The 27,145-nt window shown below is 32.3% G+C and overlaps 3 protein-coding genes across 7 annotated transcripts; 1 reads left to right on the top strand and 2 right to left on the bottom strand.

The window, feature by feature from the left end:
* Nucleotides 1-94: 94 nt before the first annotated feature.
* Nucleotides 95-9,792, bottom strand: LOC105830801 (coronin-7). 3 transcript variants are annotated; one of them, XM_012670392.2, is made up of 18 exons: nt 9,663-9,792; nt 8,817-9,033; nt 8,550-8,698; nt 8,257-8,443; nt 7,792-8,086; nt 7,437-7,692; nt 7,204-7,356; nt 5,683-6,063; nt 4,838-5,468; nt 4,656-4,769; nt 4,396-4,566; nt 3,865-4,303; nt 3,640-3,778; nt 3,349-3,555; nt 3,136-3,271; nt 2,927-3,063; nt 2,441-2,530; nt 95-2,173 (listed from the first exon to the last, which is right to left on the bottom strand). In XM_012670392.2, exons 2-18 carry the CDS (start codon nt 8,974-8,976, stop codon nt 2,165-2,167), a joined length of 3,654 nt encoding a protein of 1,217 aa, XP_012525846.1. In that variant the 5' UTR covers nt 8,977-9,033; nt 9,663-9,792; the 3' UTR covers nt 95-2,164. The 3 variants fall into 3 exon arrangements, with proteins under 3 accessions (XP_012525846.1, XP_012525847.1, XP_036142057.1); XM_012670393.3 differs by lacking the exon at nt 9,663-9,792 and adding an exon at nt 9,230-9,381; XM_036286164.1 differs by lacking the exons at nt 5,683-6,063; nt 9,663-9,792 and adding an exon at nt 9,230-9,380.
* Nucleotides 9,793-9,821: 29 nt separating this feature from the next.
* Nucleotides 9,822-25,465, top strand: LOC105830802. Of its 2 annotated transcripts, none has more exons than XM_012670396.3 (6): nt 9,822-9,936; nt 18,528-18,667; nt 18,778-18,876; nt 19,064-19,225; nt 19,528-19,765; nt 22,413-25,460. In XM_012670396.3, exons 2-6 carry the CDS (start codon nt 18,607-18,609, stop codon nt 24,490-24,492), a joined length of 2,640 nt encoding a protein of 879 aa, XP_012525850.1. In that variant the 5' UTR covers nt 9,822-9,936; nt 18,528-18,606; the 3' UTR covers nt 24,493-25,460. The 2 variants fall into 2 exon arrangements, with proteins under 2 accessions (XP_012525850.1, XP_012525849.1); XM_012670395.3 differs by lacking the exon at nt 9,822-9,936 and adding an exon at nt 18,116-18,403 and having other exon boundaries at nt 22,413-25,465.
* LOC105830804 (TBC1 domain family member 19) lies at nt 10,078-21,643 on the bottom strand. 2 transcript variants are annotated; one of them, XM_012670398.3, is made up of 12 exons: nt 21,116-21,643; nt 13,439-13,676; nt 13,239-13,361; nt 12,554-12,761; nt 12,389-12,476; nt 12,246-12,306; nt 11,948-12,178; nt 11,787-11,861; nt 11,457-11,691; nt 11,192-11,393; nt 10,940-11,126; nt 10,078-10,554 (listed from the first exon to the last, which is right to left on the bottom strand). In XM_012670398.3, exons 2-12 carry the CDS (start codon nt 13,547-13,549, stop codon nt 10,486-10,488), a joined length of 1,590 nt encoding a protein of 529 aa, XP_012525852.1. In that variant the 5' UTR covers nt 13,550-13,676; nt 21,116-21,643; the 3' UTR covers nt 10,078-10,485. The 2 variants fall into 2 exon arrangements, with proteins under 2 accessions (XP_012525852.1, XP_012525853.1); XM_012670399.3 differs by lacking the exon at nt 21,116-21,643 and adding an exon at nt 17,036-17,492.
* Nucleotides 25,466-27,145: the final 1,680 nt, after the last annotated feature.

The following is a 27,145-nucleotide window of genomic DNA, read 5'->3' as shown; positions in this document are numbered from 1 at the left end:
TATTGAATTTTTCTAATTTTATGTATTTATGATTGTAAGATTATATATACTTATTAAAGATAGAGGGTACTTGGAAATCAGATATGATTAAATCTTTTGATAAAAATTTTATAGCTGAGATACATGAACGTTATAAGATTGATATAAAGGTACATCATCACTATATAATAAAATTATTTAGAAAGCGATGATTTACAGAACACGAAATCGAATGGCATGAAACATTCAGTCTCGTACATTTTTTGTTTTGCACGTATATCTTAAATCTCTCTGTAAAAGATCGCGCTTCAGCATTCTGGCATTCTGGTCATAAACAGATAGAGCTTGCTTGCAAAATGGTTACAAATTTGTAATCGTGTGCAACATATAACGCTATACGAATAATCGAATAAAAAAATTACATATTAAGATATGCAAGTTTATCGTACCTCCTTTCGTAATACAATATAAAGTTAGTATAGTAGAGTTAGTTTAGTAAAGATATAAATGGCAGCGACAAATCAAATTTTGTTTTATTCCTTTTTTGACACGTATAGAAAATTCTTTAATACTTTCGAATGTTTTGGAACATCTTACAAGTCTAAAATGTGCAAGATACAAGAAATACTAGATAATGGATTTTTGGCACTATGTTCGAACGTTGTGTGCCGAGATATAAAAAAATAACAAAGAAGTTATATATACATGCAATCATCATTAAATTTTTACAAAGAAAACTTGGTTTTATCATCAATTTCAAAACTGATTTCGAAGGACATAGTACCACCATTTTTATAGTGTGACTAACACATAGTATAAATACATAAAAACGAGATAAAATTCTCATTTAAATGTTATATTCAATATTTTGATAAGGATTATTGTAAAAAAGATCAGTCATTCTTTATCAGTTAAAATTGTTTGAATCTTGCAAAGAGTTCAATGCTCATCAATAAACACTTCAGTTGAAGTATATTTTACCATACTAATTAAATTACTGGCTTACGATTACTTATGTACGCATTGTATTTATCAATTATTTTGTATAATGTCTTTTGTATGTGCGTATAAGGAAATATCGTAAAAAACTTCTACCTCACAATTCTGCGACGAGACCATCATTTGTTCTATTATCACACATATACGATGATAGATTATATTATGTCATATACATGAGACCATTATTGACACTTGCCGAAACGAAGATAAATCTGGCACTGATGTGGCAGTTAAGTAAGTTAATAATGTCGACTCCATCACAAAATAAATTACTTTTAAAGACCTAATAATATTGGATGTAATACTGTTTTTTTTTTCATTAACGATAGATTGCATTTCATGTTTGTCGCTTTACAAATGGCACATGTTGTGATTTTTTTATATAGAAAATTGGTCATTCTAATGCTTGATATATAGCGAATTAAATACTCGTCAATAATTGTCTCTGACACAATTAATATTCACATTCGGAACTGAAAAGTGTAATAAATATACTAGCATACTTGCTCTAGAATTACTCATCCACTGAATTTCCAAACTGATATTCATTAAATAGGTGGAATTATTGTCAAATTATAAGTTTTTCCATTTTTTGACGATAATTAAGCATATCCTACATCTAATATAATTTCTACAGTGATATATTATAGAACGTTATAGAATTATTTACTAGAAATATATAAGTGAGACAAATAAGCGATTTAAAAAAAAAGATTTTGGGACTAGAGCTACAATCACGCATTTTGGTTGTATAAGGACAGTGTTATCATATCGACACTGCGCTATATCAAATATCATTGCATTGATCAGATTAAAAAATCTCTTGTGTGCCATTTATTTCATTTATCTTTTCACTTTAAATTAATTCAACAAGGCCTGGACTCTTACTTCTATATATTGAAAAATGCGTTTACAAAATCTTAAGTTAGATTTATGAAAAAATGAGTATTACTTGTTGTAAATTGATATAAAACACTGTACTTATCTCTTATTTCTTCCAAAAAAATCGGAAGTATATTTCTCAGATACAACTCTCCCTGTCTCTCACTCTATACACAGTAACACTGCGATATTCTTGCCATTCGCGCAATATGTAATCCTAACTTATGAATAATTTACGCGGCTCGAATAACTACGTTTAGATTTTTACCTTACCAGTTTGCATCTATCCACAAGTCTTCAATTTTCACTCGTCCTAAAATAACAATTTTTAATGTTATATAAATCATCATCAATTCTTACAAAGAAATTAATATTTTTAGTCTTATAAATTGTCTTTTGATTTGAAAACTTAAATAGTTATTGCTATTTTTATTAAAAACGCAAAAAATATTGTGATTGTACACTCACATAGAGTATGTATAACTACTGAGAATACAAAGAGTTATTAAACCACTACACGATAAATAATTATTTAGGAATTGAATTATGGCACAGACATAGAATTATTACAATGAGTTACCCATTCGTGTTCCTCAACACCTTCCATATGATCTTGTTCTAGTGAACACTGGATGACATCTCCCACAAAATGGCTCATAGTTTTCTGGATCTGATGCACATATACCACACAATATGCTCAAACGTGATATCACATAGAAGCACAATTCTTTGCAATAGAAATTTTAGAATAGAAAGATAGTTTTCTAGATAGTTTCAAAGCATTGTTTTCAAATATAATTTGATGCATCACATATCATCATCATTATCGAATAATACTGTCAATCGAAGTTTATATAGCTCTAACCTACTACACTTTACAATGTTGCAAGTCATTAGAAAACTACATATCAATGTTGAAGTTTATACATGCATTCAATTATAATTTTGTTTCTCCATCAAGTTTGATGTTTTACATATCTCAATTACATCTCGTAAGAAATATCTTTTACACCAATATCCATTTATAAAGCACATGCAAAATGTGTAAAATCAATTGTTGTCTTACCTCTTCTTGTTTTGCTTTAATGTCTGGATTCCATCCTAATCTACTGAAGGGTTGTGTAGTGATGCCAAAAGGTGTCGGTGACGGTTTGTTTGCAATTTGGGGAGGTGTAACTGCACTTTGGGGTTGACTCTCAGTTACTGTGAAAAAAAGCTTGCATATAACAAATTTATCTTTCCCTTATTTTTATAATATAATATTTTTTTACTTACAATTATCCATACCAGGTGGCTTAAGACTCATTCTAGATGGTTGCTTATTGCCACCATTAAACCACTCTGACGCGGATAAAGTCGGCTTCCAGATAACTTTAGTTGGAGGAAAGAGGTCGTCTTGGAATAATTCACTCTAATTAAAACAAATTAATAGTTTAGCACTTTTATATCAATTTCATATTATATACATCAATTCTACGTAGTATATACCTTTATACGCGGCACGGTAAAGCTTAAAGGCTCTATTGTATTATTTGTTAACCTTAAGGCAGAGGCAAACTCTACACTGGCCACGTCACATTTATTTTTCGGAAGGAATGACAAGCCTTGGTGTAAGCTACTGCATCTATGATGACTTAGTGGGCAGCAATATGGAGCTTCCTCGGTTACCTCAAATGCATATATCGTAGAATCACCCTAAAAATGTTTTAAAAAGAGAAGTAAAATTATAGTAAACTTCTTTCAAGTTAATTAAAATTAAATGTAAAAAACGAATCTTACACGTCCAGTTAGAAAAAGCGTGGAGCTATCTTCGTCATAATATGGCATTAATATGGCAGGTGAGACGTCCAATCCAACAGTGTTCAAAGGAGTGTTTAAATTATCCACTTTAAATACATAAATTTGTCTTTCAGAAACTCTGGAAAAAATAGATTATAATTGTTACTATTTCTATACTTTTATGATTATATATGAACAAAACATACAGTTTTTCATTGTACTTACTTGTCGAAACCCATTACAACAAGATATTTGCCTTCAAGTGCCCATATAACTCTCGCACCTCTCGTTCCGACAGGACCTTTTCCTTCTTTTACGGGAACATCGCTCGATCGAGGTTTATATATTCGTAGTTTACCATCTTTGCATGCGCTGGCAAGATACTGACCACACGGAGACCATGCTAAGCTGAATATCTGATCAGTATGACCGATCAAAGTAATCTTCGCAGCTGCCGTCTCGGCAGATGACAAGAGCGACAAATCCCATATTTTTACGGTCATATCGTACGAAGCGGATGCCAAAACATTTGATGCCAGTGGATGAAATTTGATCAGATAAATCTTATCGGTATGAGCTTCTATGATGTGTTTCGGTTCATTCGTTGGTTCTGCCAAACCAGACTCGGGTATTTCCCATAAGCGAATTATTCCGTCGTCACAAGCTAAGACACATAAGCAAATTATATTAATCTTTTTCAAATCTCTGGTGGAATAATTTTTTTTCTTGTTATAATCTTCAATTTCTATGCTTTACCAACTGCTAGTCGTTGATTATCAAACGGATCCCACTGAAAGTCCATTACGGTCGCACCATGGACTAATGCTGGCATAACTCCATCAGGCAGTCTTCCAGTTTTCTTCAATTCCAATACTGCTATTTTTCCACCTAGGCCACTCAAAGGTACAGCCACTCGATCGGCATTGGCTGCAAATTGATAAAATAATGTGTTGCCATATTTATCACATTTAAAACCTTTCTTGAGATCTGATCTTACTGAGAAAAGATAATTTTACCATGAAAGCCATCACATTCGCCGGATATTTGGCGACTGATATTGCGTATATTCTCAATGTGCGTAGATTTGTGTCCTGGAGTACCTTTCAAGTGTCGAAACTTAGATACTCTTCCTATATAATAATCGAAGAATTTGCATTAAACGAAGAAAACAACTTTCAAAACATGTTACAACTCTTACCAAAAACTGTCGACGTCCTTTTTGAAGCTGGTGTCACAACAGGTTCTATCTTTTCCAATTTGGGATCCATGCTCTGCTGTCGCAACATAGGAATACTTTTCTTAGTTTCGTCTTCCTTAATCACCTCGCTCTTCGCTTTGAAGGAATCTCTTCGTCTCAACATAGTCGGCGAACCCATCGCTTTCTCTGCTAAATTTCCGTCGGTGACAGATACAGATCGACTCTCATAAAGGCGTCGCCTTTCGGCGATTGAGTTCCTGTTCGCGCCGCGTTCAAAATTTCCAATATCCTCGTTTTCGGGCGATTCATCCTTCACTTTCGTTTCGAACACTTTGCGTCTTTCCGCAGTGCTTGGTGTCTTCGGCTTGTAACCAGAGTCACTCGAATTGGCGTCTTCCTCGATGGAGCTCGAGTCACTCTTGCCATTTTCTGTATCCTTTGCCCGTTCATTGGGTGTTAAGGTCGGTGACTTGTCTGCTTCAGTGTTATGCTCTACAGTATTATTAATTTCATTCTGATAACCATTGGTGTTGCTGTCATTATTCGGTGCAAGTGGTACAGAGAAAACCTTATCAAATGAAAATTCCTGGCTGCTGGACTTTGCTTGAAATGGTTTAGGACCAAGTCGAGGCTAAAATTAAAAAAAAAAAGAAATAAGAAAATTTCTATTTGTCTCTGTTCTTAAAAAATTGTTATATTGACTGTTAGAGAGAGTAATGATATGACAATGATTATATGAATGTGATAAAGGAGGAAACTGGCCGCATGCAAAGTATTACGCGTTATTACAGAAAAATTAAATAACCTCTACGAAACATTAATTTCTTTTTTAAATTAATTATAACCTTATATCCGCCAATCGCGTTAGGATTCACTGATGTAACTACTGATCCGGGATTTGGCGATGTACGAGGACGTGCCACTGGTTTTGGTTCCTCATCGGAGATACTGTTGGTTCTTGATGCTCTTGGTAAAGGTTTTGGTGGAACGGTTTGTCCCCCGTTTTGCATCTTGGTTTTTTCATCTTCTATCTCGGGTAGTTTTTTCAACTCTTCAATCTTTTCGGTATCGTTCTCCACATTGTTATCATTTTCGTTCATGTTGCTCTGCACTTTCGAGAATCCTTTTGGTGCAGTAATAATCAAGGGTTTCGGCGGCCGGTTCGTTTGTTCTATTTTAATTTCGCGCTGATTGTCTTTGAGCACCGTTAAGTTTCCTTTGTGTACCTGAAGGTACGGTAAATACCTTAATGACCACAAACCGCATGCAAACCAAATTACACTGTCCAATACTTTACACTTTTGATATACATCTCTACATAATCAACACAATAGCAACAATTTAGCTACATTTACATTAATTTTACATATATATGTACACACATGGCTCGCATTTTTGTACAGAATAAACAATATACAAGAAAATAAAAATAAGCTCTAATTCAAGCTTAAATAATCTCATGATTAAATTTGTTGAAAGTAAATTTATATCTCATGCCCGCATATAGACAATGCAAATGTTTTTACACATTTTGTACTATTACTTACACTGTAGAATAAGCTACAACATCAATTGCCACTTATATTACACGTGCCAGGAATAATAATTTGAATGGTGCTAATGTATAAATTATAAAACATATATTGGATATCTGAAATGTGAAAAAAAATACACAAAATATAGAGAAAAAAATCGAATAGCAAAAAATAAATGTGTACATAATTAGTAATAATCTAATAAATAAGTCAGTAAATATAAATTCCTACAAACAATTATAAAGATATAAAATTTTATGCAATAAAAATATTTCTTAAATTCTACTAATTTCTTATATTTATATAATACATAATACAATACATAATATTGTACCAGCAACCACTGAAATATTAGGCATTTTAGATAATCATAAAAAGTACATTGCAAACATTACATAAAATCACCTCATATATTTAGTAAGCAATTTTTTAATAAAGTTACATTGTAATACTTCTGCAAACAAAATAACTGTTTTGCATAAAATAAATAATATTAGAATGATTATTTTTTCATATTCTAATTTTAGAATATAACAAAATCTTAAAAATATATATTAAAATAAGTATTGTTTGAAGTAAATACATAAATAAGTTTATATCATAACTCAATATTCCTTAAAATCCAGTTATTTTGGAGCAAGTATGATAATAATGCAAGAAAACATGATGATGAAAAGCATGCAGTGATTTACGATTTGAATTTAGAGCGATCATGTAACTGATATTTACAAATAAGCAAACAAGTTTTTTAACAATCAAAACTACCTTAATTTATGCCACATTAAGAATGATATGAAAACTTCCGCATTATTTATTAAAGTGTTTACTCACAGTAATCGGTTCTTCGCCTTTGTTTCTTTTAGCAGGATCTAGCGATATCTTTGGCACAGGTGCATTATGGCCCTTAATCCATGATGTTGCATTATTTTGAGCAACGGGACCAATAGTATCCGGATAAATGTCTGCATGAAAGTCTCTGTATGTCTAAAAGTTTATGTTTATTAGACAGTTTAGATATGTTGCATTTAATAATTCATACACAGACAGTATTTAGTACAGCTTACTTTTCGTGGAACTTGATACATAATAGGAATCACCATATTGGAGGTGAGCTGTAATAGCCTGTTAACTTCAGCCTGCATTACATTTAATGCTCGTTTAGGAACAAGGCATACTCCTTTAGTTTGATCGCCGCTATGACGAATCCCTTCCACCAGATAAGGATCTCTATCCATGACTTCCATGTACATAATGGTAGTGTCTCCTTTGCCAGCAAGGAAGAGCATATTTGTATCGGAATCGAAAAGCGGCATCAAAATACTACAACATATATCATGTACACAAATAGTAATTATCTTAATAATCTGACTAAATAAATCTCAAGTCTTTCCAAATGGATCATATTCAATTCATATTTACCCAGTACTACAATCTAATTCCAACGTTTTTACTGGCTCATTTAAGCGTCTCAAGTCCCTAATGTAAACTTGACGAAGTCTTGCTGCATCAAATCCTGTCGTAAGTATTCTGTCACTATTTAGCCAGACTATTCTGGAATCTTTAATACTTTGGTGACTTGAGCATGAATTGATGATACACGTCGAGGCACGCGGATCTATAATCCTCATTTGTTTATCTTTGCAGGTGGTCGCTAAAACGGTACCGTCCTCTTTCCAACTTACAGATTGAATCACTTCAGTATGGTCGCTATTAGCTACAATAACACAAATTTCATAAGAGTAAAACAGTAAATATCAGTGAAGCAACTCTTAGACACTCAATATTATTGCACAATATTATCGATCGTCTGGAACCTGTATTTGTTTTGAATTTGTGTAATATTATTGATTGTCTAAGGATCACTTTATGTTATGGAGTATTTACAGAATAATTCCTGTTGTGACAGAACATCCCAGAGCGAGAGATTGGTGAATGATGCAGTGGTCAAAAGGTGTTCAGCAGAAGGATGCCAACATACCGCTTCCACTCTTCGTTGGCGATGCGAGAATGTGCACTCTGGATTACACAATGATTCTCCCAAACCACTTTCTGGGATGTGCCATAACTTTACCTAATTTTATACAAACATAATTAACATAAGAAAAATGCATATTAAAAAAATTGTACATTTCCTCATTTCACAATTTGTTGAAAAAGAAAAGTTTTAAGATGCTCACGAGACAATCCTGAGACCCAGTCGCAAGTAAGCCGTCGTGAAATGGGGAAAATCCCATATCCGTCACGGTGTCCGCGTGTGCGTGAAGCAGTGGCATAGTCTTGCTTTTTCTGCCACAATCCTCTAACGGCAATACCGCTAAACTGGATCCTTCAAAAAGTAAAGAACAGTGTTTAAGTTTTAAACAAGTTTTGTTTAAAAATAGAAATATGAATTAAACTTCGCAAGAAATAAGCCTGTTCTAGATAAGCGTAAGATGTGACGATACCATTATGATCAACATTGAATGCCATGAATGCCGCAGATGCTGTTATGTTATTCCCGTAGGTTTGATACGATCCCACGGAAATATCCCGAATGCAAGCCTCCGGCTTGGGAACGATCGGCGCTGCATTTTTATATTTGGACGCTTTGAAACGCCAAGCCATTTTGACACTGTTGACACTCGATTCAAATGTGCGGGCGATCCACTTAAATCATGTAACCTGGAGGAAGTAAAAACACCGAGTCTAGAATTACGTCTGGAATTTCATTAACAGCGAATTCCGAAACGTTGAACGTGATCGGATTACGTTATTCGCTCTATCTTGGACACTTAGAAAAAAAAGTGCGATTATTGAAAAATAATATATATGCCGAGTATGTGCGTAGAAAAAGTTAACAATTTTTTAAGAAACATACGGGCACAGGTGGGGGCGGGACAAAGGGGCGAAAGTCCGCAAAAGTTCTGCGCGAGAAAAATTCTCGTTCCTCAATCGAAACTCTGCGCAGAGACACTCAAACACGAATGCGAATAATTCGCTGGGCGTTGCTCTCGGCGCGGCGATAATGGTAGGGAGAGATTGGAGACGCCGGAGTCTCTCTCTCGCGAGGCCGGGCATCAACGTCGGCGTCGGTGACAACAGGCAAAACGACGCCGACGCCGTGCCGCTCGGTCGGTGCCGCTCGCAGCAGAGTTGTGCGTGACTAATAATTTGGGGGTGGAGAACCACCCTACCCTTTGGGACGACGTGTGGGGGCCACCGTAGACCGCCACGTACCGTTCGGCGTTGCCGCAATGACGCTGTCAGCGGCGACGAGAACGATAGACGCGAGAGTGCGTGGGAATACTTACGATACTTTCGCAAATTGAGCCGCGTCCACGCGCGATCTCCGACGCGTGTTCCGCAAAAAATGCGGCCGGTCAATGAACACGAGAGGACGACGAGAGTCAGACGTCTCCACGCTCCACGTTACTCTACTCCGAGCTCTGATCAAGCTCTACAGTCTCTACACTACAGTTGACAGCCGGAAGCAGGAGAATCCCCCTCCATCCTCCCCTTCGAGGCGCCGCACTTTATCCCTCCTCCGCGATAACCATTGTTTGAAGTCTCGCAATAGATATATCGGTGATTACTTTTCTTATATTTGCACTACCGTTACTCAATATAAATTTTTAATTTGTCTGTCGTTGATTTTTTGTGATTAATATTTATTATTTAAAAACTATTTATTCGATACAGATAGCGTATATATATTTGATATCGATATATTTTTTCCATAAATTACGAAATAAATACCAGTCTCATCAACTTCAATTAATTTTAAAAATCGGTGATTTATATTTATAAATTGTTACTTACAAAACTTAAGACTGACCATATTATTCTGTTATCCTTTTTCCACAAATTATATTATAAAATATAATACATAATTTTAATTAACAGTTAAGTATTTTTTTTAATTAAGATAATAAAAAAATTAAGTTAGAGATAATCAGTTTCAAGTTTTCCAGTTTGCAATTGATAAATGTAATCGGTTGATTTTTTTATATAAATTAATCGAAGTCGGTGAGATCAGCTCTAAGATATGTGAGACTAAAGGAGTGATACAAATCTAAAAAAAAGTTTATAAGTTTTGTGATAAAAACATTTACACTTTTATATGTATAAACGATATTATTCTTTTAGAAGAGCCAGCTGTAGTAAAGGCATTACTTTCAATGAGGATAAGTCCGCTAACACAGCCTGAAAAATAAAAGAAAAAGAAATATGTATATGTATTAAGGCTACATTCCAAAACGTCCTTTCCGAGGAAAATTTTACTCTATGTAATATAGGATACGTTACGTGTACTATATATTTCGAGTAAAATTTTCCTCGAAAAGGACGTTTTGGAATGTAGCCTAAATATATACATACAGGTCACTCAAAAATCAAATCAATTGATTTTTTAAATCTAATTTTCTTTAAATCTATTTCATACTGATTAAAATATCATTTTTACTTAAAAATCTAATTATATTAAGTTTTTATTTATTCAGTTACTAGTTCAATTTCTTCTTTGTACATTCACTAATGCACTGACATTACATAATTACATACAATTAAAATCGTGATATTATTTCCGTACCTCTACGTTCTGCTGTGTGTTAACTTGTAATAAATTTTCTTTTCGAAAACTCAATATTGTCACCGCCAACAACGGAATAATTTCCAAAGAGTCGTAACCGAGAATTAGATCCCAAAGATACAATAATTGTTCAGGTGGTAAATGGCCACTGAAGCCTCTCATAAGCCATTTGAAAACTATTTTTATACTGAAAATGTATGCGTGTTTTAACGGATCACAAAAATATCGTTACGGGAAAAGAAATAAACTCACGGTTGAATGTGTATATTTTTGAAATGAGTCCACAAATACGGTTCATGACATTGCAGTAGTCGTTCAAAAAGTAAGCAGAGGGCGACTATACCTTGTTCGTGGCTCGACACAGTGTGCAAACGAAACCAGTATCTCAAGTAGAACGCACGGAAAGTATAATACATATTGCAAGGATCATCATATAAATAGCAAAATGGCGTAGCTGACACAAAAGCATCAATAATTAATTAATCAGATTTAAAAACTATATTGTTTTACAACTTACCATACATTGTAAAACCATGAAACGGAATAACACCGCTTGGAGGAAAGACCAAGGTATTTTCCAGCGTTGCTGGCTTTCCTTGCAAAACCGCATGGATCACTTGACCTCCGGCACTTCTGTCAGTTGTGACTGGTGCAAGTATCTCGGAGTCTCTTGAGAAGCACAACATTGTCTTATACAAAATGTCTTCAAACACAAAATATTGATCGTCGTTTCTTGCCGTTAATTGTACATCCTACCACAATTTATAGCGACACACAAAACATTTTTCTTTTTATTTCTTTTTCTTAAGAGAGAAATATATAACTTAAAAAAATATACAAATCTTACCATTATTATTAGTTTGTCTACCACAATGTCATATTGCAATACCATATTTTTCAATTCTTCATAATATTCTATATCCTAAAAAAAGAAAATTATCTATATTGATAATCAAAGATAACAGTCCTTAACTTAATGTGCAAAACAAAGTAAAATGTTAGTCACACATTATCTTTGATAACGGATCCGAGAACGAGTGACCAAATACGACCACGTAATGCTCGAGGAGATCCTCTTTTAAGAAATTCTTGAGCAATCGGCGCATGATTAGAGTTTAATACTTTTTCGCCAATGTACGTTCGTTCAGCTTCCAAATTTGGGAAATTTTCCATGGCCGGCATGTCGGGATTTACTCCCAATAATGGCATTCCCTGTGCCAATTCTGAGTACATACGCCTCTGCACAAAGAAATCTATATATCTGCATAAATTATAAATTACAAAAACATTTAGAAAAGATTCATACCAACTGCGCAAACGTTTTTACACTAATTTGTATGTGACTGAAATCCCAATTTAACTCGTCTCTGAAACGTTTTGAAAGAGAGAACTTAATACATTTTTATTCAAATAAAACTAGTCTCTATACAAATTTGCAAAATTACATACGGTTGCTTTTTAAATGATGGATCACGTATGGAAAACAATACATCCAGAAAGTCCTTTGGTGCATACAATGGCCGGTACTGTGACAGATCTGAAAATCAATTTTGAAGTAAATAATTCGAAGTAAAACTAACACATTACACCAGTGAGATTTTCTACAATATTTACCAATATCATAGGTGCTCAATTCATTCCACTTTTCAGCTAGTTCTTCCCTATCTGCAGTGGGTCTTATACGAGCCAATGGAATATTCAATTCGTTGCATGTTGAGTTCAATGATTTCTGTATACGTCGTTCCCACTGAATTTGAGTCTTTTTTAGATAACTCAGGTCAGCTGCCTGTATGTGTGAAACTGAAGGAGAATGTAGTGAACCCTACGAAGAGAGATCAGTTTAGTGTTCTAAATTTTAAAGAAAAATAAAATTGATTAAAAAATCTGAATACCTTAAAACTTTTAATGGACAATAAAAGTGACATTATTTTAAAAGAAAAAAATCATGAAAAATGCAGCAAAGAAAAAACTAAAAGTAATTGTTCTGAATCAAGGTCTATTTATACCAATATTAACTTTAATCTCGGTTTAACTTATTTTCTATTTTTTTTTTAAACAATAAAAGTTAAAACTGCGTTCGGAAACGTCACATGAGCGCTTTTGGGTATCATTCGATCCTTGTCTCACATTCAACGAACAACAATGATAGAATGATACCTGAGAGCACTCAGGTGATGTTCCGAACGCAGCCTTAAAGGACAGAACAAATGACATTCGCGAGCATCGCGAGCGTCAAATGGAACGCGCCCTATATAGGCGTGAGTTGCATTTTCTAGAATTGGAAAAGTTTGGAGAGTACCCGCGATCGCGCCCAGTGAAACACTGTGTTTCGAATTTCCGTTTCCAGGCCATTATCCTTGAGCGCCGCGACCAGCGAGTTCTTGAAATCGTCTTTGTTCACGGTGGGCGACGCGACGAGTCTCTACGAAAAGAAATCAGGGAGATTGTAATACCTCTACCTTCGACAGACGACTCTGTAAAGAGTTATCGGGCACGCACTTGTATCTCGTGATAGAGAGCCCTGTAATTCGACATACTCTGTATGTCGTCGGTGAGTTTTCGCGCTGTCTTGTCGAGCGAGCCGTTACTCTCCACAATCTTCTCATCCATTTTTCACGGAATTTCTCGCGGAATTGTACCGCAAGCGGGACCAAAGCAAAATCGAAAACATGCGCCATTTTTAAATAGACTCGGTCTCCAGGGCAACGCGTGCAGTGCCGGATGCAGGCCCTTAGGTCTGCATAATGTCAAGGTAAAATAATTTTTTAAATTAAATTAATCCCTTATAAAATTAAGTTAAATACAGTTAAAAGTTGTATTAAGACTAAATTAACTTAAATTATAAATATATGCACATATTGCTTAAATATTAATTTTTTAAATATTATGTTACGATCAAATTAATTAAATTAATTAGAGAGAGAAAGAGGGGGAGAGAGAGAGAGAGAGAGAGAGAGAGATGGTGAAATCATTGAAATATTATAATACTGCCCCACAGAGCACAGAAGCTTTTAGCAACATTGCTGCAACGTTACAATATTACGAGTTGCAATGTAATATTCCAAGGACGTTTTCTTCAGAAACATGCAATATCAATATTACACCGAAATGTTCTAGTAATGCTGCAGAAATATTATAAAATTCCGAAAATATACATATTAATTAAAATATATGCATGAAGTGTTCCAATATACGTGCAACTTCGTGTAAGAAGACATTTGTGACATTTTAAAATAGTTTCGTGAGATTTAAATATTTGGATTTATGTGCAATATTTATACCAAAGATTATAATTTTTTTGAGATTTATAATAGAACAGTAAATTGAACAATTATCATATATAATTTAATTTTTTTATTTGAAAAATTATTCAATTTACTGTTCTATTATAAATCTCAAAAAATGCAATTAATCAACTATAAATATTAATACTAAGAAATTCATTATATATTATATATATGTATTCATTAATATTATTGCTTTTGACAATAACTAAAATAATGCTACTTAATAAAAATAATACTATATATATATACTTAGATAATAGAATATTGTGTAAGTTTTTATTCTTATATAAAATGTAATAATATTCTCTCATTTTCTACTATGCTTCTAATATATTTTAGATTTTAAAGGTGCCTTTTCACGCTGACGCTTGACGCTCATTTTCAGCGTTAAAAGACGTCACGCGACTAAAAATGACGAATGGGTATCTTTATTTTTAATCACATGATGTCTTTTGACGCTGAAAATGAGCGTCAAGCGTCAGCGTGAAAAAGCACCTTAATAGGTAAACTTTGAGAATATATATATATATATTCAAGAAAAATAAGAAAAAAATTCATTGCAATTGCGTAAATTCACAGTTTTTTATCCGAATTTTGGATGCAAAGAGATTATAAAGTTACATAAATTATAACGAATTTTTTTTTATCTCTCTTGTCTTTATATATTCTCAAAGTTTATCTAAATTTGAAGTGTTATACATATTTATAGCAACGCATTTCGATGCATCAAATACATTGCACCGTAACATTACAGTAGTAATATTACATTGTAATATTTCTCAGGGCGGACATTTCAGCGTTGCCGCAAGCTTACAGTAACATTGCAGAAACATTTCGCAACATCCATGCAATATGACAATATTTCAATGTAAGGTTTCTGTGTTTTTGTAATCTTTTGATATTGTATGGGGCGCGGCCATACAATCCTTTGTGAAAAAATGATTGGAATGAAAGCTTCTTGATTAATACCTTTTTATCTTTGTGAAATAAGTTATAATGTCAAATCTGTTTTACCAATTAAATATAATTAATATCTATTAAACATTGCAATGTAATCTTAAATTTTTACTGGTTACACAGAATTTCACAATTAAACTATATATATGTAGACAGTAACGCAGGTGAAATAATTTCATACAAAAAAAATTTTAGATTTATTACATATTAGACATCAGATTCGCACTTTTGCGCGCGCTTTTAACTTTATATTTTTTACTTTTTAGAAATAAATTACAATGATAATTGTATAATAGATATAATCATCTATACAAATTTGATAGCTGTCAAAATTCAATTGCAATGACAGTTACTCTTGCAACACGAAGTAATGCAACACGCAGCGAAAGAACCAATCAGCATCGCGGAAAAGAGACAACAATACAATTATCATTGTATTGTTGTCGCTTTTCCGCGATCCTTTAATTAACATCTCCTTTTTACAAAGTGGAGTGGATCGACTTCTACAATCGACTGATGATGATAATAAGTATTTGCACATGAAGATTTTAAACTTTGTATGTTTAAAATAAACATATACTCCTCCATCGAAATTACACTATATATACCCAGACAACACGCATGTCTAAAAGACATCTTTAAGACGTCTTAAAAGAGACGTCTTTGAGACTTTACCAAAAGACGTCTTTATGACGTCTTAAAATCATCTTATTTTAGACGTCTCTCTTAAGACGTCTAAAATACGTCTTTTTTAAGACATTCTTTGAGACGCCATTTAGACGTCTTTACGACGTCTGAGAAAGACGTTTTTAAGACGTCGAATGACGCACATAACCAAATCTGCCGTGTGATGCGATCAAGTCGATCGACGTGCTTATCCCGTATCAATTTTTGAACTCTTGCACGTATCGCGTGTGTGTTGGGACGTTTTGTCCTAGTTTGCTGTGTAACGCAGCCGAGTGTGGATACGTTAATACAACACAACTTTTTAACTCTCGTACGTATCGCGTGTGTAGGCTGTTATTGGAAATAATTAACCTTTCTGACAACAGTTTTTGACAATTAATAAACCGGACGATAATAGTGTTGCGCTTAAGTTGCTGTAAAATATGTGACTGAATCCAGTATCTCTGTAAAATTCTGTAATTTCCAATCACAAAAACATGAAATAAAATTGAAATATATAATATAAAATTTTGTATTTATAAAAAAAACTTATCTTAATAATAAAATAAAAATAAGGAAATATAAATATAAAGTATTTTGTTTAAAATAATAAAAAATAAAAAATAATAAACCTAGCTTTTGGAATCCTTGGCGGAAAAATTTTCTACAAAATTCTAAAAAACTACAAAAATTTACAAAAGTGTGTTTCAAATTTAGCATTTTTCTGTAAAAACTACAAAAAAATGCCAGAATTGGAACACTTTTGTAAATTTTTGTAGTTTTTTAGAATTTTGTAGAAATTTTTTCGCCAGGGATGTCTAAAATAATTTTTATATAAGACGTCTCAAAAACGTCATAAATAAAAAAAATTAGACGTCTTTGAGACGTCTTAAAAACGTCTTAAATCGGGTCATAAGACGTCTTAAAGACGTCTAAAAGACGTCTTTCTGATAGTTTTATAAGACGTCTTATAGAAATATAAGACGTCTTTTAGACGTCTTTAAGACGTCATAATGTTCTCTGGGTATATATATACATATCTTTTTAAACTGTTTTATAAAGTGCAACCATATATTTTCAATCAAATCATGAAATATTTTACAATCTGGCTAAGAATTTTAGTCATTTTATAAAATGCTAACAATTAAGCTATCTCCAAATATTAGTCAAATAAAGATTTACGTACATCATTGTAGGTTATGGCTGGTTCATTCAGTCGAATCATCTTACACGTCAAAAAATCGAAAACCCACTGTAGAACAAATGCGTGGATGGGATGTAAAAAAGAAATGAGCTGCGCCTAATAAAAAATTTTATAATATTCTAACATCGTATACCTATGTATAGTGTGGAAACGATCGTGTACTTATTGTCTTATTAATTTGCTTTCTTTATTTGTCTCCTTACACCTATATCACGCAACAATAATAATTGTTTTATTTGACAATTTTGACACAGATCACTCATCGTTAGTTTATAAAATGACTAAAATTCGTAATCAGATTGTAGAATATTTCATATTTAATTATGATTTTCAAGAATATGTCCGCATTTTATAAAACGCTTAGATGTTTTTTAATAAAAAAATCGATTTTGTAATTTATAACTGTGACATATCCAGCCTCTCATATATACCGACTCTTAATTTAAAATGCTGTATTTTTTTAACTAAAAATTTAAAAAACTTTTTTAATTAGATTATTTTAGACGACAAAACAATAATTTGAATTATCAAATTTAATATTTTATTTGTCAATTATGTTTATATGAAACAACAAAGAAATATTGTTCTTTTTTTATAGAAAATAACCCAGATAGCACAAAATATTTATAAAATATTTATAAAATATTTATAAGAAAAAATATTTGTGATAAATATTTTGTACATATTTTATGAGTTTGTTAGGTATAAAAAAATGATAAATATTCATAAAAATATTTAAAATAAAAATTTATACCATTATTATTAAAAAATATAAAAAGTATTTCAGTAGGTTCATATACCATATTTTTAGTACATTTTAAAAATATATTCTATATATTGTTGATAATAATTTTTGTATCATTTCTAAATGGTTTATGAAAAATAATTATATAATCTTTAAAAAATATTTTTTGAAAATAAATTGCAAAATATTTATAAATATTTATGATAATATTTTGTGCTATCTGGGAAAAATTTCGCTTTTACAATGTTTTTTTCTTTTCCATGGATAAAATTTTAACTTAAGGCCAATTACAATCAAGAGTGTAATCTTGTTTTAAAACACTGCATTGTGATTGGTCCATATAACCTCACATTCGTAGTTGCCAGGTTTTAAGAAAGCATTTACGCAAGAGACAAATGGTGGGGATGCGCAAATGACACTTTTATATGCAAAAGTGTTCTGTGCACATTCCCACCAACTTGTTTTTCTCGCTAACCTCGTTCTCATATCTGGCAACTCCAGGCAACTCTGCTTACAATTACAATTAAGGCCCGATTGTATCCCTCGATGTAAATTAACTTTAAAAACTGTTTAATTACTTTATATCTTTTTCTAATTTTAAGAAAGTAAGTTAAGTTGAGATTAAAGTTAACCTACACTGTAGCAAACAGGATTAAAACTGTTTTGCACGCGTGCAATGGGCTTTCGAACATAACCATGGTTGGTTAAACTGTAGTTACTTTTCCATAGGAAAATGGCGGTGCAGTAGACCCGGTATTTGAGAGGTTGCGTTCCTGCTGATCGGCAAACGAGGTCGCAAACAGATATTATGGATATCTCGAGCATGCTCGAGGTACAGGTGAAAGAAGAGCTAGATGTGAAGGAAAACGGTGAGCACGATGTTCGCAAGAGAACAGCAGTGACGCGCGACTTTCAAGTGACTTCTTAGAATTCTAACCCTTTTATTTATCTACCTAGTATGTATTCATTTTTTTTTTAGTTACACCAGGACAGGATCAAGCATCCAGCGCGTCTAGCTCGGCCTCCATACCGGTCTCTCAAGAAGAGAACAATTACTACAAGCTCATGTTTGGCAATGGTTAGACAAGAATTCATACATGCCTTGGCTTATAATTAGTTGCTAGTAGTTTAATTTTTAGTTTTTTTTAAATTGCACTCTAGAGGCTTTGTTAAGCAGGATATGAATTAAAGAGAGAACCAATACACTTCTCTCAAAGCCAAAAGAATTGTACATATTGGATAAATGTCCAATTTTATTTTTTTAGACATTGCATCTGTACGATTCCGTAGACTTCACTGTACAGCTTGCGATATACACATTGGCTCTGCTCCATCTCAAGCTCACAACATGTTTGAACATCCTGTACTCCGTACATTATTATGTGCAAATTGTCGTGAGTTTTATGGAGATGGTACTTTTGAACAAGGTAATGTAAATAATTGTATATTATGGAGTCACTGGATCAGTCAATCAATAAATAAGAATTTGAATCAGTCAGTAAACAAAGAGAAGCTTGATATAATTACATTTTCAATAAATGATATTTTAATCTAATGAAAATTCTGAAAGAGATCTATTATTAAACAATTTTTTAAAATCTTATTTTAATAATCTTGAACATTATTTGTACTGGTAATCATTCAGCGATTGGCAGAGTAACTCCATATATCATTATTAGTATGTATCTATGAATATATGTGTTTTTATGATATTTTATTCTATTTTCAGGTGATGACGATACAGATATGTTTTGTAGATGGTGTGCCAATGGTGGAAATTTATATTGTTGCTCATATTGTAGCAATACATTCTGTTACAAATGCATAAGGAGAAATTTTGCAGCTCAAGTAAGGAAGAAAATTGAAGCTGATGAAAAATGGAAATGTTTTGTGTGTAATCCAAGTGATTTGTATAATGCGAGGGCTGTCTGCTGGGCTCTACTTCAACACATACAAACAGTGAGAAGGTATTACAAAAATATAATATTACAAGACTATATTAATTTTTGACAGGGTAGTAATTAGTTAGAAGCTAGTTAAAAGATAGTAACTTGTTAAAAAGTTAAAAATTTATGAAGTTAAAAAGTTAATAACTTTGAACCTAGTTAATTTTAAATAATTTAATTTTTAACTTTAGTTATTTCTAAGAAACATAAAGCTTATTGCTTAAAACCTAATTTATCTATTTTTATTTTAATAATATAAAAAATATTTCTTTGTGTTATTTTATTTAGACTTTGTTTTAAAATATTAAATACATTTGATGATCTATATTATAATTGTTTTGATAATTTAGATGAATTATACCTTGCTAATTTAATATAAATAATGTTTTTTAAAGTTAACTTTTAATTTAAGTTCATCTTAATGAAATTTTTAATTGAGTTAATTTTTTGTTTATGTAAAAGTCGTTAACTTTAACTTAATTTAGTTAAGGACTCAGACAGGTGTAATCAAGCGCAAAAAATATTGTTAAATGGTAATTTTTAAGTGAAGTGCTGAAGAAATAAAATATATAATATGCTAAAAGAAAGGAAAAACAATATTTTTAGAATCATTTATTAAAATGTTACAAAAAATAAATTTTTTCACTGGTGTCAATGATTTCGCCATATTGAATTGTTTGAAACAAAAGGTGAATTACTAAAGTGTATTATATTCTCTAACTATTAACCGATAATTTTTATAATATTGTTTACAAAATATTAATAAATCAACAATTTTGTGCCAAAAATCAAACCAAAATTTCAAAAAAAATTAAATTTTGAAAAAGCTTGGTTAATGTTTGAAAAATAAAATACATTTTACTAGTTATTTTTTTATTTCAGACGATTCAATATGACGGAATCATCAATTTTGTTCAGAAAACACAAGTGATTAGTGAGCGATCAGTGATTATTGACCACGTTCAGAAAACACAACCGTTGCACAACAGTTGAGTAATTTGCTAATATAATTGGTCTAAATTTAGAGATCTAAGTAAGGACCAATAATCACTGACCGCTCACTGATTATTTGTGTTTTCTGAACGTAACCATTGGTCCTTACTATTAGATCTCTAAATTTAAATCAATTATATTAGCGAATTACTCAATTGTTGTGCAATGGTTGTGTTTTCTGAACGTAGCCATCGATACCAGCGATCGGTACAAAAAAATTGATTTTTTATAACATTTTATTTTAATGAATGATATTTAAAATATTACTTTTTCTTTCATTTAGTATATTTTATAACTTCATCACATACTTAAATAAAGTGCAAAATTATATAGTCTACAACTTTTTTATTTCTTTGACGATCCACATTTAAAAGTTACCTATTTTTTCGACCAATCACACCAGTGATTAGTCTAACTTTTTAAGGTATTATGTACCCTCCAGTCGTACTCAAGGACGGTCCGCGGAAAAGAGAGAACGCAAATAACTCAAAGTAGGCGAAAGATGTGGCCTGTTCTTTTTCGCTGCACTGCTGCACTGATCCAATAAGTTAAAGTGAGAAAAAATATATTTGTCTTACTCTAACCTATTGCACCAGTGCAGCGAAAAAGAACAAGCCAATGATATACTTTTGACCATTGGGTTACACACGCGTGGTGCTTCGTACCGTGTGCACACGCACATAACATATACAATCTCACAGAGTGAACGAAGAGCTGGCAACGTCGCATTACACGAGAGCAACGAGAGAAAGTGGAAGTGAGACGCTGAGCGTGGAAACTCACGACTCTCACGAGCTGCGTCTCTGCAACTTCGTATTTATAACCTATTATACTTGAAAATGTCTAATCAGTACCGCGATAAAAAAGGGCGATTTTCAACAAGAAAACGAGAAGAAAAAAGAAAACGTGCGACTACTTTGTTATCATTTCGAAAAAAAAAACAAGAGGTTTTAACAAATAATGATATATTACAAAGCAATAGAATTATTAACCTTAAAAAATTTGCGAAAAATTTGAAATGCTGTGGCTGCAATAAACTATTAAACTTAGAAGATTCTACTGAAGAAAAACGATCAGGTTTACTAAGTACTTTTACGATAATGTGCAAGAAATGCCAAAGCAATCGGCGCGACGTTGACGCTACGCTGTGAGTGAGTCACTCACTACTTGTAGTGGGGGTCAAAATAACGACCTATTTATGTAGAAATGGCACGGGCAATTATTGTAAACTTTGTTTAAATTTAATATAAATAATATGTTCTAACAAATGTTAGTTTTTTAAGAAAATCTATTGTTAGGATTTTTGTCTATAAGCCATAATGTTCAATTTTTAAATGTTTGTCTTATCTTTCTTACGTTAAAAACTCAGCCTTAAGGCTTTATAGCTTATGTTTGGCATGGTAAATCGTTTTAAAATTTTAATCAGTTACGCGAAACAGTTTGATCTATTTGTGTAACAAATTTGTTTCAAAATTTATTAAAAATTAATCAATTATAATACCTTAATTTAGTTACAGATATATTAACTTACCCAACTTGAAATTTATATATATATATGTGTGTGTGTGTGTGTATGTATGTATGTATGTATGTGTGTGTGTGTGTATATATATATATTGCTTTATTCTAAAAATAGAAAATCTTTATTGACATTTGTATTTATGGTGTATTTTAGGATACTGGCGCACGATAAGAAGATGAGCTCCATGGAGATCGAGGAGAAGATGAATGCTGATGAGTCGCTCTGCTGTCCACATAAGAACAAACGTAGGGGAGGACGACGGAGATTCGACTCCAATTCAGAAGAAGAGGATGAAACGTATTTACCTGAGGACAACGACTTATCGATAGGACGTATGAAACGTAAACAATTGAAAAAACGCAAGTCGATTAGTCGGCCCATTCCGAACATTCCGCAACCCATCTATCGACCACCGGTTCCCATTAGACCACGTCCAGCATCGTTTCTGAGTGGCCAATCTTTTCAAGCTGAATCACCGAATTCGACTGTGGTTAGTCATAAAAAATCAATTCCGTCGGAGGGTATCGTTCTTTCATCGTCTGGTGTAATGAAATCGAATACTTCGATACCATCGAGATTCGATTCTAATGCCCTACAGCAGCAGCAGCAACAACAGCAGTCTTCCGTGTACCACACATCTTTTATGAACACTTCGGGATCTACCGCTTATATTCAACCCACTCGGATTATTCTTCCGCCGCAGTCGCAGCCGCAACCACAGTCGCAGTTGACACCGTACCAGTCACAGCAGACGAGCTCGTATCAATCGCAATCGCTCCAGACTACACCAAATACGATGGTGTCTATACCTAATTTAATAGACCATAGCTCTAAACCTTTGTTTATTCTTCCAAAACCGAAAGAAGTAAATATGACGTTGACACCTAACGTAATTGAACTGGATAGCGATTCCGATGATGAACCGAAAGTCGTCGCAGAGCAAGACAAGTCGACAACTAATAAAGACAGTAATGCAAACGTTGCTAATAAAGTAGTACCCGTCGCTCTTACTTGGGAGAACAGCGACGACGACTTGCGAGAAGAACAACCCCTGGTAGAGGTACGCTCGATTTCGGAAAAAAATGCCTCTTTTGGTGAAACAATGTTGCCATACAGCCAAGAGCTTGACAAGTTTTTAAGTGACGTGAAGACGAAAATGTATAATTTCTTCAACGTGACTGCAGTTGAAAATGTCGAAGTAGAGGCGCGACAAAGAATCAAGAATTTCTATTACAATATGCGTGACACGATCTATCAGTTAGTATGTATTAACGATAGAGTAATACGTCAATATAATGAGTGGAGGAGGTCTCAAAAGATGGAAACACCGCCTTTGAAAGACAAAACTACATCCCGAGAAAAAGTAAATATTCCTTTAGATATGATTTGCATCAACGATTCTGATACTGAATCAGAGAAGGAAGTTGAAGAAAATCAGCAACTTGTAGAACCATCCGATTTAATTAAAGATAGTAATATTATTAAATATTTGTTACTTTGTAAGAAAAATGTTGTGCATTGTGGTGTTGGTGATGATAGCCCGCACTTGTCTGTGGATAAAGCAATTCAAGTATACGATGTTGTTTCGAGGGATTATGAAAAATGTATCGGTTATTCTGTGATAACAAAAACCGATGAGAAAACGAACAATAGTGTTTTGGACGACACGCCGAGCACGCCTGACAAGAATTTTGGCAAATATGAGGAACAATTTATTTACTATTTGCAACACATCGAGGATAACAGCATTGAGACGGAAGATTCGAAGAGTTTGGGGGAGTTGGATGAAACATTACTTCAAGAAGTGGCGCAAACGAATTCATCATTTATTTCAGATTCATCATTTATTACAGATTTTTTCAAAGATATCGGTTTTCAAAAATATTTTTCATCTTCTGTTGAACCTACTGATCAATCGGAAAATTCCCAACAAGAAAAAGATGATATGAGTGATAGCATTAATCCAGTAATCAAAGATAATGAAAATGACATCCTTTGTACAAGCGATAAAGAAATTGCTAATAATGCCGGTGTTAAGTTACAAGAAACAAATATGCAACCAGATGGTAAGTTGCAACAAACGGAATCACAAAAAACACATGTAGATGCGACAAACGGAGAATCGGTAATATTACATAATAATGAAATAAACTCAAAAGAAAATAATACTATAAATATGGAAATAGTTGCTTCTACCGGAAATGAAGAGGATTGTACTATTATCGATGATTAATGAGAGAGGAATTGTTTATTAATGTATTGTTAGGTTAGGTTAAATATTTTTCAATTGTAATTGAATATTAATAGAAATGCGCTTTGATTTGGAAATTTAATACTTTTTTTAAAAATGGTGTTATCTCAAACAAATTGCATTTTACAAAAGTTGTACATTTTATTTCTAAAATCAAAAGATATTCATATAAAGCAAAACTTATTTTAAAAATTATAAAGTTATTTTTTCACATATTTAAATTATAAATATATCTAATTTTTATAGATTCTGCACATTACATTTTTGATGAACAATTTTGTCAAAAATTTTACAAATAGAAATTCTTGATTCTTTAGGAAATGAGGTTTCTAAATCATTTAGCCAGAAGATAGATAAATAATATTTTCCTTTTAACTTTTCATTTTCCTAATTTTCTACATTTTTCCTTTTCAGTAATAAAATAATTTTGATTAGTAGTTTTCATTTCTATTTCTGCTCATAAATACATTTTTTAGTGACAAAATTTACTTCAACAATTCCGAAATTATATAAAATTAAAATCATGGTGGTATAAAAAAATACAATTAAAAAGAAATAAAAAATTACATTTATAATTTAAAATTTTTGTAATTTTTATTCAAAATACAGCTTTATCGACAATTTTTTTACATTGAACTTTTGGCTTTTATTCAAAACGTTATGTATTAACTATTAATATATTAGTTAACTAATAATTATTTTCAGTTAGTATACGAAATATTTTATATAAATATTTTATTGATATGTCTATAAGAATAATCGATACAGATACATCAATATTTTTTCATACAAAACAAACGTGTGGAATCAATTTTTTTTTACTTTGCATACGTGAAACATTTATAATAACGTATTGAAGGTAATTGTTTTAATTATTGTTTTACTTTAATCCAGAAATAGTATAAAGTTTAAACATTTAAAATCAATTATGGATTATAATTTTGTCTATTGAAAAGAAAAATGCTTTTATTTATTATTTGTTATTAAAAACTATCAAAAACTAATATTTGACATTGTTTAAATATTAGTTTCTATAACATGACCTTAATTCTTATAAATTTGTACATAAAAGCGGTGAACTCTATGTAAAAAAATATACATATAAATGTGTTACGTGTTTTGTTGTATATTGTCCTTGATAAGTACGGATCAGTAACACATGAGTGATATTCTTGTATTATTTTTATCATTCTACGCTTATGTATATACAAGGTGTCCCAAAACATGTGGGTCAACGCTCGTGAAAAGGTAGAAGGGATCGAGATGAACATAAAAGTCCAATATTGTCTTAGATTAGGTCCACCAATAATCGAGGTATTAATTTTCAAATTATGCAAATGAGAGCGCGCCAAGGGATGAGCTCAATCCGCTCGAGCCATAACATGGAAGAAAAAATCTATCGTGAATGTACAACAATCGAGAGAAAATTTGATTGAACGTGCTCAGCTTGTATTGAAATGGGTGGCGGCCATTTCAAATACCTACTTTAAGAGTTTCTGAAATATTCAAAATGTAATTTGTAGTAATAATACTTACTTTGCTTATGTCGATTCCTTCACAGTATTATTTCCTTTTCCTCTCATATAATTTGGAATTTCGTTCATTTCATTTCTTAAGTATGAAATATTTATTTAAATCAATTAAAATACGAATTTCAAATGTAAAATGTTTTCTAATACTGTTTGTGACAGAACTTTTTGAAAAGAAGTTTTGGAAATGTTTGTCAACTGATGTTTTTAATATTATATGATTGAATAATTTAATTAATATTGATTTTATTTATTAATTTATTTATACATAAAACGTATTTGAGAAACACATTTTTTATTGATATAAATAATGTTTTATCGAATTTGCAATTGATATTACTTTTTGTCAATTAAATTGGACTCGATATAAGAATACAACAAATGTTAATAGAGATTTCACAGATTTATACGGTGCTATACTTGTTCAGCACCATGTCGTTTAGCGGTACTCGTCAAAGCACCCGGCCGGGCGCTTAGTTGCGCCGCGCTTGACGACGCGAGCTTCACGGCCTGTGGTTGGAAAGTTTTAAAGGCGCACCGTTTGAAAACTTGACCCCTCAACATTTTGCTATTGACATTTTCGACTCCGTTTTTCATGAGGAATACGTGTCGACTTCTCCGGTTAATCTGGAACACCCTGTGTGTGTATGTGTGCGTGTGTGTGTGTGTCTATATATATATATATACACACACACACACACATATACATATACATTGATGCTGTATAATAAATACGGACATGTCATATCTCGTATATTTATTCCTAAATACTAGTAATTGAAAACTATGCATGTATACATTAAAATTTTATGGAAAAAAAGGAAGGAAAATTAAACAAATATAAATTGTGTTATATGAAACACATACACACTAAACTACTTTGGATTTAATATAATTAATATAACATAACCCAGCTAACTTTAGATATTCTTGAGATATTCCGTTTGTATCCCAAAACTGCTGTATATGCAGTGGGAGAAGAATGTTCACAAGAATGGGAGTGGCTCACTTGGACACAATACAATTGGACACAATGCAGATGGAAACAAAATAATGTACACAATTTAAATGGACACGGTTTATTTAGACACAGGAATTTTGTACAC

The sequence above is a fragment of the Monomorium pharaonis genome, chromosome 4 (assembly GCF_013373865.1).
Source record: "Monomorium pharaonis isolate MP-MQ-018 chromosome 4, ASM1337386v2, whole genome shotgun sequence".
Taxonomy (NCBI): domain Eukaryota; kingdom Metazoa; phylum Arthropoda; class Insecta; order Hymenoptera; family Formicidae; genus Monomorium; species Monomorium pharaonis.
This window is presented reverse-complemented; position numbering and strand designations above follow the sequence as displayed.

Bases quoted from the DNA above. Each gene is read 5' to 3' on its own strand.
- LOC105830804 (XM_012670398.3), bottom strand. From the start codon at position 13,549: ATGGATGAGAAGATTGTGGAGAGTAACGGCTCGCTCGACAAGACAGCG. The intron at 11,692-11,786 runs GTAAGATTTGTA...AAATTGTGGTAG, and splicing joins TAGACAAACTAATAATAATG to GATGTACAATTAACGGCAAG. The intron at 11,127-11,191 runs GTGAGTTTATTT...ATACATTTTCAG, and splicing joins AAAAATATACACATTCAACC to TATAAAAATAGTTTTCAAAT.
- LOC105830801 (XM_012670392.2), bottom strand. From the start codon at position 8,976: ATGGCTTGGCGTTTCAAAGCGTCCAAATATAAAAATGCAGCGCCGATC. The intron at 7,693-7,791 runs GTAAATATGAAT...TATATGTTGTAG, and splicing joins GAATTAGATTGTAGTACTGG to TATTTTGATGCCGCTTTTCG. The intron at 2,531-2,926 runs GTAAGACAACAA...TATGTGCATCAG, and splicing joins TTAAAGCAAAACAAGAAGAG to ATCCAGAAAACTATGAGCCA.
- LOC105830802 (XM_012670395.3), top strand. From the start codon at position 18,607: ATGGATATCTCGAGCATGCTCGAGGTACAGGTGAAAGAAGAGCTAGAT. The intron at 18,877-19,063 runs GTTAGACAAGAA...TTATTTTTTTAG, and splicing joins CAAGCTCATGTTTGGCAATG to ACATTGCATCTGTACGATTC. The intron at 19,226-19,527 runs GTAATGTAAATA...TTCTATTTTCAG, and splicing joins AGATGGTACTTTTGAACAAG to GTGATGACGATACAGATATG.